The sequence below is a fragment of the Malania oleifera genome, chromosome 10 (genome assembly GCF_029873635.1).
Source record: "Malania oleifera isolate guangnan ecotype guangnan chromosome 10, ASM2987363v1, whole genome shotgun sequence".
Lineage (NCBI taxonomy): Eukaryota > Viridiplantae > Streptophyta > Magnoliopsida > Santalales > Ximeniaceae > Malania > Malania oleifera.
Window position 1 is genome coordinate 5,969,393 of NC_080426.1, and position 10,217 is coordinate 5,979,609.

General features: G+C 39.8%; 1 protein-coding gene across 1 annotated transcript; it reads right to left on the bottom strand.

Annotated features, from left to right (window-relative positions):
- Nucleotides 1–237: 237 nt before the first annotated feature.
- Nucleotides 238–9,824, bottom strand: LOC131167031 (proline transporter 1-like). Its single transcript, XM_058125765.1, has 7 exons — nucleotides 9,333–9,824; nucleotides 8,379–8,603; nucleotides 8,148–8,242; nucleotides 7,410–7,599; nucleotides 2,038–2,162; nucleotides 1,209–1,424; nucleotides 238–794 (listed from the first exon to the last, which is right to left on the bottom strand). The coding sequence occupies exons 1-7, from the start codon at nucleotides 9,430–9,432 to the stop codon at nucleotides 417–419; spliced, it is 1,329 nt and encodes a 442-aa protein (XP_057981748.1). The 5' UTR covers nucleotides 9,433–9,824; the 3' UTR covers nucleotides 238–416.
- Nucleotides 9,825–10,217: the final 393 nt, after the last annotated feature.

Genomic DNA, 10,217 nt, shown 5'->3' on the forward strand with positions numbered 1-10,217 from the left:
TTTAAATTAAAGATTAATAAAACAATAAAAAGGTCTTTTAATACAAAATGTTTATTCCATAACCGAACATTATAGGCAAATAATATATAGCCTTATATTTTTCTTTAAATACTTGTGAATAATTCATTTTTATTTAAATCTAACATTACAAAAGTAATAGATATGTAGCATATATTTTCTTTAACGTAATATATTCATCCCTTGTGGAAATATTATATTTGCACCTGACACCAGTCAAACAAAGGTAACAAGATGTTTATTAGGAATCATTATATCGGTGATGGCTCTATAGTAATGCTACTGTTACAATGAACAATACAAGTTTCTGTAATATAAAGCTCAAGTAAAACCAAACCTTGAAATGTGAAACATGGACGCCAACGAGCAATATAAAGAATACAGAGGTTGAAGTTTCATCATAAATCGGCGAAGAGATGATAAGTTCGGGAATCGACTGCAATAAGCCGGAGGGCTGAAACTGCAGCTGCAACTGACATGAAACTGAAGAAACCCACATTGAGCCAGTGCCAGAGCTTCTGCAGAGAAGTCAGATTTTTCTTCTTTGCGAGTAGGTACATGTGGTTTGCAAGGATGAACGTGAGAGGGAACGTGCTAATGGCTCCAGTGAGGCTCATGAAGTCTCCCAGGAATGGTAAAAGAGCGGCCACAAGTGTGTTCACAACTAGGTATCCTCCCCTTACTGTAATTCTGAATGACAAATTTTTCAATGACAGTGCACTCCCCTTAATCCCATACTTGGTGTCCAGGTACTCATACATTGGACTTGCAAATATCTGCAAATTGGAGATGTTCTTGGGTTAGTGCAGCAATAAAGATAATGGAAAAGCAACTACGACTGTAACTCGGAGATAAAATATTAGGATTTTTTAAATGAACAACAAAGTTAAACTCTTTTTTTATTTTATTTTAAAAGAACCAATTTATTCCTCACATCGTTCTGATTAAAATGAAACGACTGGAATGTGCCACCGATATGTTGTTTCAACTACATCAACATTATTGTCAGCATAAGTTCATGAACAAGATGGGAGAACTATAAACTATGACATTCAAACATTGAGATGATGGGGTAAATATATGACATACAAATAATGCGACCAAGGGAAAAGGAAATTTTATCTTTGTACATCCTGACAAGTTAATTACTCTTTATGGAAATAAGGAATGTAAGAAGTATGGAGAAGTACATGTAAAGCTATGACTGTTTGCAGGAATGCTGTAATATTGGCTACTGCCTTCACCCAAACAGGACCAGAAACATTGTTGAGCAAATAGGTTGATGTTGAGGACCCATAAGCCCAATACCCCACAAAAGTAACGGCATATAAAGGTACGACTCCAGCTGAGAACTGAAAGTAAAGAGCTTTCAGCATGTTCTTCACTACGGGCGGTTTTACTGTTGCCTGTAATAAAAATTAACGCCAAAAACTGTGAGGATTTAAGGCATTCAAGGCAGCTGTAGAAAATAAAATACATAAAGAAACAGATTTTCATAATGCGACTTTTGTACAGTTTCCATTAGAAGTGCAAGTAGGATCAGCCCCAATTATTTCCAGGCTATTAGAGGTGACTCAAGAGGTTTCAGTATTTTTCTAAGCAATTCTAGCTTCAAGATCTATGTGCTATTATCCATTGCTCGGTGGAGCAAAGAATTCAATAATTTCTTTTCACGGTTCATAGGAATGTTAAAAAGGAAATCGACCTTGAAAACGAGTTATTTTTTCAAAAAAGTATTTTTTTTTTCATTATCTTGGCAGGTAGTTAGACCTTGAACTGAACTCGCGACAGAAAGCTAACTAGACCAAATATCGAGTTGGTCAAGTATTGCTCCTATCCATCTACCAAACTAGAAATTAGTTGCAAATTTGTGAGGAGTCCATGAAACAATTAGGTATAGTGAGCACTGAGCAGCCCCCAGAAGCAACTTTGCTCCATTCATAACCTACCAAAAGAGAGGCTCATAATAGAACACCTCTACGATTACTAAAGCTATGGATTTGGATTTGCTGGGTGTACCTGTATCTCAGGAAGCATTCCTGTATTGAACGCAAAAACCAGATTGGCAGCTGCTCCAATAGTTTTAAAGATTTTGTCTACGCTTGATCCTGGGATACTGTAATCACTCGCTGGAGCTTTGATTCCTACAACAAAAGAGATATTGTTATTCCAAATTTATTACAGCAGAAATATTAAATTGAATCAGCTATGTCAGTAAAAGAACATAAAATATGAGTGCTTGTGATTGAAATCAAGAAGAACACTTGACTAATAAAGAGAAATTTCGAATCTGACCAGTTGGATCATGTATTTTCAAGAAAGAAGTAGCTGTGATTTTGTGTTAAGCTCTTTGTTGGGAATGTGGCTCATATTTAGAACAGATCACATGTACCGGAGAGAGCTACGTGAAGTGAGGGACAATTGCATGAAAAGAGGATGCAGACAATACGCAGGAGGACCTTGGCTCAGCACAAAACCGTCAACGATTTGGTCAAACCGTCGACGATTTCTGTTGGCGTAATTCACGTATTTTGAATTCGGGGGCTTGTAGATTGGGCTTATCTGGAGGTTTTATCTATGGGGGATCACTATAGATGTAGTTTAGTTTTATTAAAACTCTTTTATAGGCATTAGATGGTTATATAAACATCATTATGTAATCTAGAAAGGTTTAGGCTTGGTGTAAGCTTCAAGTAAGCTTCAAAGTTGTAAGTTTTGACATTTGATCATAGTGAAAACCCAAGTGCTGCTCCCGTGGACGTAAGCTATTGCCATACCGCATAAATCTTGTGTGTTCTAGTTGTGTTTTTGCTTCTTCTTATTATTCTTTGATTGCCTCTTGAGCATAGTTCATTATCGAATGTTTGCATTAGTGGTTGTTTGTTCGTTCAAAATTGATTGTGTGCTTCTGTTGCATGCGTTCGAGTTGAATAGGAACTAGAATTCTAGGTGAACTAAAATTCAAGTTGAACTTGAACTAGAATTCAACTTGAACTGGGAACTAGAATCAACAAGTGGTATCGGAGCTTTTGTTTACAGCAATTGGAATCTGAACCGGATACTTGTTGCTTGTTTCGTGGGAATCAAATAAACAAGCGGTATCAAAGCTATTGGTTCTATAATGGCTGGAGTCTCTCCCATTAAGTTCGATGTGAACAAGTTCGACGGAATTGATAATTTCGGGTTTTGGCAACAAAGGGTTCAGATCTACTAGTGCAACAAGAGATGGTGAAGGCGTTATACGGAAAGAAGCCGGACGACATGAATGACGCAAGTTGGAAGGAGTTTGAAGCAAAGGCAGTTTCTATGACCAGGTTATGTCTGGCCGATGACGTGTTGTATCACGTCATGGATGAGGACTCGCCGGTGGAGCGCCGATACATGTCCAAGTCAATTTTGAACAAGTTGTATCTTAAGCAAAAACTTTATGGGCTTAAGATGGCAGAGGGTTCAGACTTGACTCAGCACATCAACACATTTAATCAGATCACTAGTGATCTAGGGCGAGTTGATGAGAAGTTCGAGGGGGGCAAAGTGTTAATGTTGCTAAATTCCCTACCTACGTCGCCTACATACGAGAATCTGGTTACGACACTAAGTTGGGGGAAAGAAACCTTGGAGTTGGAGGGCATCAGGAGTACATTGCTGGGGTTCCATCAAAGGAAAAAGGTCAGCGAAGAGGGTTCACATGGTGAAGGGCTCGTAGCAAAGGGTAATCAGGCTCATGGGAGAGGCAAGTCCTGGAGTGGACTGAGTGGTAATAAAACTCAGTCCAGGAGGAAGAAGGATGTTCATTGTTTTAAGTGCGGGAAACCAAGGGCACATAAAATCAGAATGTCCGTAGTGGGAGAAGGGAAAGGCAAAAACTCAAGAGGGTTTGTCAGAATTTGTGAATGTAGTTGAAGATGGGGACTCGGGGAGCAGTGATGGTGAGATACTGTTTCATCAGGTTCAAAACACCTCACGGGTCCTTGGATCTTAGACTTAGGATGTTCTTTTCACATGACTCCTAACAAAGTCTAGTTCACCTTTTACAGGTTGGTGAATCCTGGTTCTGTTCTAATGGGAAACGGTATGGTTTGCAAAGTTATCAGAATGGGGGATAATAGGATCAAGATGTACGATAATATGGTAAGGACGTTATGTGGGGTAAGACATGTACCCGATCTATGGAAGAACATGATATCATTGGTGCATTGGATTGCAACGGGTATGGTTACAAGTCCAAAAGTGGGACGATAATGGTGTGTGATGGCGTATTAATGGTGATAAAAGGACAGAGGATAGCAGGAAATCTCTATGCACGGTAGGATAACACAGTTGTAGATGGAGCGACAACAGAGAGTTCTGAGTTAGGAAATATTGTTTCGTGTAATATAATCACACACAAAACGGTGGGTATTCTTAATTACATTGGTGTGGATGTTTGGGGACCAGTGATGGCAGCATCATAAGTTGGACATTGGTATTTCGTGAGGTTATCACGAAAGGTCTGGGGGTATCTCATGCGGCACAAGTTGGATTCGTTTTCCAGATGTAACTTGTGGATGAGGTGGAGTACCAGACCGAGAGAGAGTTCCTTAAGTCAGATATTGTTGCTGAGTACACTAGTGTTCAAGAAGTTTTGTGAGCAAGACATGGTATATGCAAGGCTTGCAAGGGATTTCTTGGTAAAGTCAACGATGATGGCGTGTTTCTCAGTTTATCCGATCGCCAAAGGTAACACTAGATAGGAGAGTTATAGGAGAGGCTTGGACTAGTTATGCAGTAGACTTTGGAGATCGAGCGTTTCTAGTGAGGTGAGATCTAGGGTTGGTATTATGTCTAGACGGTGTATCTTTCTAGTATATAAGAAAAATGGGTTCAAATTGGGTGATCCAACGACAAACAAAGTGGCGATTGGTAGAGACATGGTTTTAGGTGTTAAAACCATGGGATAGCGTACTCAGGTAGATAAAGAGAAATGGATGCCAGAAAGCTGCAGTAACAGCAACGAGCATGTTGTGCAGGTAGAGTTGGAGACTCTAGGGAAAAAATGCAAAGAATTCTAACTTAGGAGACTTGCAGTATCACAGGATAAATTGAAGCAAAAAGGAGATTGTGATGCAGGTGGAGTTTCAGACTCAGGGCAGAGATGATGACCATTGGGAGACTAACAGGATCACAATGTGCTCAGAGGCACTATCAGGCCACTGCCCAGGTATGATCTAATGTCTTATGCAACCATTACTACCAGAAAGGATCCTACTACCTTTCAGGAGGCAGTGCACGGTCAGGAGAAGGGTAGGTAGACAAGTGTCATGGTGGAGGAGAACAAGATACTGTATAAGAATCAAATAGGGGGGGTTGGTGGTGCTCCCAAAGGGGGAGAGAGATTGACTACAAGTGAGCAGGTATTCTGTTGTTTTATGTGAGTGACATGTGTGTTGCTAGAAAGGTTCCGACTGAGCTAAATCAGGTGGGGAATTTGTTGAGAATGGAAGTTGACATGAAGGTGTTGAGTGCTGCCAAAAGTGTTCTTGGGTTGAAGATTTACAAGGTTACAGGGAGATTGAAATTATCTTAGGGAGACTTTGTAACTGCGGGGAGATTAGTGTTATCTTAAGGCGGGCTGTATGGACAAAACTACATGGAAATTGTGGTTATCTCAAGGTGGTTTTGGGGATTAGGTGTTGGTAAAGTTGAGCATGGTTAGTGTTAAACCTGTCACCAGTACACCGCTGACGAATCTAAGCAAACAGTCTACCACTTCGTACTCTAAGACGAACGGTGATGTTCGGGTTGTGTCAAAGGTTTCTTACGCCAATGCAGTTGGGTACTTTGACAGGCAACAAAGGGTTCCGCCAGTTGTGAGGTTCACAGATGAAGATTACACAGGGGGCTTGGAAGACCGAAGGCTTACAACGGGGTACATTGTGAGAAGGCCTAATTGTTGGAAGTACGGGATACAGTCTCAAGATGTGCTGATTACAATTGGATTGGAGTTCTTGGCAGAGGCAAGGGCTGCCAAGGTAGCATTGTGGTTCAGAGGATCATTCAAGGAGCAGGGTGTTCAGCTAGGTAGAGTTCCTGTTACCACAGTCAAGTTCAAGTGTGACTTGGACTTAGTTTACCTCTCCAGGTGTTAGAGGAGAGGCGAGTCCCAATCTACAGGCCCGAGTGGAGCAACGGTCATGCTTTCCGATTTTCAAGGTGGTGAATATTCGTCAAAGTAGAGATTGTTGGGGATGTGACTCATATTCAGAGCGGATCACATGTACCAAAGAGAGCTACGTGAAGCGAGGGATAATTGCGTGAGAAGAGGTTTCAGGCAATATACAGGAGGACCTTGGCTCAACATAAAAACTGTCGACGGTTTGGTCAAATGGCCGACGGCTTCCGTCGGTGCAGTTCACGTACTTTGAATTCAGGGGCTTGTAGATTGGGCTTATCTGGAGCTTTTATCTCCGGGGGATCACTATAGATGTAGTTTAGTTTTACTGAAACTCTTCTATAGGCATTAGATGGTTATATAAACATCATTATATAATCTAGAAAGGTTTAGGTTTCGTGTAAGCTTCAAAGTTGTAAGCTTTGACATTTGATCATACTGAAAACCCAAGAACTGCTCCTGTGGACGTAGGCTATTGCCGAACCACGTAAATCTTGTGTATTCTAATTGTGTTTTTGTTTCTTCTTCTTATTATTTAATTGCTTCTTGAGCATAGTTCATTATCGAGTGTTTGCATTAGTGGTTATTGGTTCGTTCGTGATTGATTGTGTGCTTTCGTTGCATGTGTTCAAGTTGAATGGGAACTAGAATTCTAGGTAAACTAGAATTCAAGTTGAACTTGAACTAGAATTCAACTTGAACGGGGAACTAGAACCAACAAGTGGTATCAGAGCTTTTGTTTACAGCAATTGGAATCTGAACCAGATACTTGTTGCTTGTTTCGTGGGAATCAAATCAACACTCTTTACTATCAATTTTAATTATTTATTTTTCTGCTGCATGTAACATTCAGGGAAGGGATGACAGAAGATTCCAAGACCATAGTGGTCAAAAGAGCCAGCAAGCCTGGTCTAGGTAGTGGTTGTCTTAGTTGCTTGAATTGCAGCCTCATGGCTTTGATGATTGGCCAATTCATATATGAGCTTTCAGAAATTGCACCCATATTTTAATGAAATATTTTAAATAAATTTGAAGCATTTAATGAAATATAATACGATGTTGCAGAATTGACAAAGAAGTTGCCAAATTAAGGAAATTTTCTTTCTTTGCCTTAGACAATTATTGTCTCCTAATGTTGACTATTGGCCTTTGTTTGAAAATAAAGGGCAGAATGCAAAGCATTATACAAGACATTATATCCTTTGAAGTTTGAAATAACAAAGAAAGTATGGAATCTTACCATCTCTTGTTGAAAGAACAAATGCTATGATGATGTACACCAGGCTGAAGAATGTTGAAAATCCCAGCCAAATTCTAAGAGCTGACAAATGGGGTATACAGATGGCAAACAAGCCACAAACAAATCCGGAGATTGTTATGAAGTATGGAAGTTTCATGGCATGGTTGTCGCTATAAAGAAAAAAGACAGCCTGCAGAACAAATACACGGTTAAAAAGATCACAAAGACAGATGTCACTACAAGTCACCACTTGGTTAATACAATTCAAAGAGAAGAATTCTAATTAATGAAGCAACTTATATTTGATCTTTCATCAAAATCATATTTAGTAGTTTAGTAAGACTATTAGAAGTTGAATGTGTAATTTAAAAAAAAAAAAAAAGGTGCCAACATTTTGATATCAACTGCAAATGGAAAAATCTAAGATATTATTTGAGAGCATGGAATTTAAACCCTAAACCTGTACGAAACTCAATACAATTTTGTACTGCATTTGTCCAAATCCACACATATCCAAATCTAAAAATCTGAAATATAAGCTCCCAAACACGGTAAGAATTCCATACTTCAAAAGTACACTTAAGAGTTAACACAGAGAGAGAAAAAAAAAAAGACCTAGGCTAGGGGATGGGTGTTGTCAAACTAGAAAGGTAATAGCAAAACTATATGCAGCATATTTGTCAAGGAACTGAAAGAGTGATTTAATCAGATACAGCCCATTTGTTACAACGACATTACCTTTAGAGCTGAACCAGCCAGAATGATATATCCAGTGTTAATCATGAAAAGATTAATATATTGTAATGCCCAAGTAGCAGCATAGGCTTTCTTACCTGCCACAGGATATAACCCCATTACACAAAAAGCAATAAAAGGAAACTATGGAAAAGAAGAAAAGGATGGATTGGGTGGAAAACAAAAGAGATTTCTGATTTCTTTTGTTTTTTTAACCCCATCTCCATGTCATACCATATATATGTCCTGCAAGATCTCTGTATCTGATATGCCTCTTTCCCCCAAGTTCATGCAGCTTGGCAACAAGACAATTTGCGTAAAGGGATATTGCTGTGGCTACAAGTAAACCGATTACGCCAGCTACCCAACCGAGTGGAACCATGACTGTCCCGGAGTATCCCAGCACATAAGCACTGTTGATACCAGTTGTGAGGACAAAACCCACTTGAAACCATGAATCTATAAATTCAAATAAAAGAAAATTGAAAACGAATTCATAAGAATAGCTCAATATCCTCCTAGCAACATGAAATGAAATTATCTCAACCAATGTTTGGGAGCTTGGACTTCCAACTTTGGGATTCAATTTGCGTGAATTTAAACCAAATTCAATAAAACATTGTAGTTCTTTCTAAAGAGGCCTAGAATCCATGCTGACAAGCATATAGATATTATCCAGAGCAAGAGGTCTTCCAACAACCCCTCCTCCCCCACAATTTTTTTGGGACAAAGGGTTCTCCATATTCAACAGTTCACCCATTTTCTAAATAAATGGGTTATTAACAAGAATTTCTAAATAAATGGGTTATTGTGTCTAAACTTTTATCAACAAGCAATAAAAAAGTTCAGATATCCGCTCCATTTCCCCAATCCACTGGACTTCGATCATATCCCCACTGCCCACACCAAAAAAAAAAAACACGCAGAACACCCAACCAGAAACTAAAATTTTCAATCATCAATGTTTTTGCAGCACACAAAAGCAATAGTTTAATCAATTTATGAACAACAATACTTTAGTCAAAAGGGTTTGTACCGCATAAACGTCATTCCTTTGCTAAAAGCACAAAAGCCAGGCTGCATTGTATTTATATATTAAACAAAAACCAGAACGAACAAAACTAAACAAAAAGAAGGCAGCATTAAAAATTGAAATAGAACAGAAGCATCCAAAGAAGAAGAAAGGACCATTGCTGATCTGATGGGCAGTTTCGGGAATCTCAACGGGCGGACGTTCTTCGTCATGGACCTTGCGAGTGCCAGAAGAATCAGAACGGGATTCCTCCATTGTTGACTCCCGCAGGTACTCTTTTCTTCTACTACTTCTCTTGCCAATTACCCTCCGCCCTCCTCCTCCTCCTCCTCCTCCTCTATGTAAGTTACTGCCAGCTATAAATATGATTAGCCCCTCTTTCTATTCCCCAGGAGAAGATAAGAAAAGAAAAACTCAATCTGTGCCAGTGCTGACCCACGAATGAACGAGAGCCAGCGAAACCGGTGACCCTCCATTTTTTAGAAAAATGGACATTTGAGAAAGCCCGGGCTGTATCCACCGTCGATTCAATTCAAAAAAAATCTTTCAAATTCCAATTGTGGTTGGTTGCTTCATCTTTTATTGCTGCGGTCAGAGTGTTCAGACTCGGCATGCCATGTTCTTGCGACTTTACATCCAATAACAGGTGGCTGCGTGTGGGGTTCCGCCAACCCTTCATTGGCTTATTACGGCTCAAAGGAAAACGACAGATTCTCACTCTCTCACTTTGGCTTATAATGAATCATCTATATGGCATATGGGGAAATGAAAATTTTGAAGACGACGATTGACGACGCAGGGAGTTGCATGGACTGCCACGCGCGGAATCCCCTCCCAACCAATGGTTCATTACTGCGCTCGTGCGTGCGTTGACTATCTTGATGGTTCGCAATCGGACGGACTGGAGAGTGCCGCGTGGAGTCTGGGCATTTGCCTTTCAGGATGCAGGGCCTAGAGGCCGTTCGCTTGGCAACAGGAATATTCCATCACGGGCTGGCATTTATTAGATAGATGTCTTTAGTGACCAAATTGGATTTGGA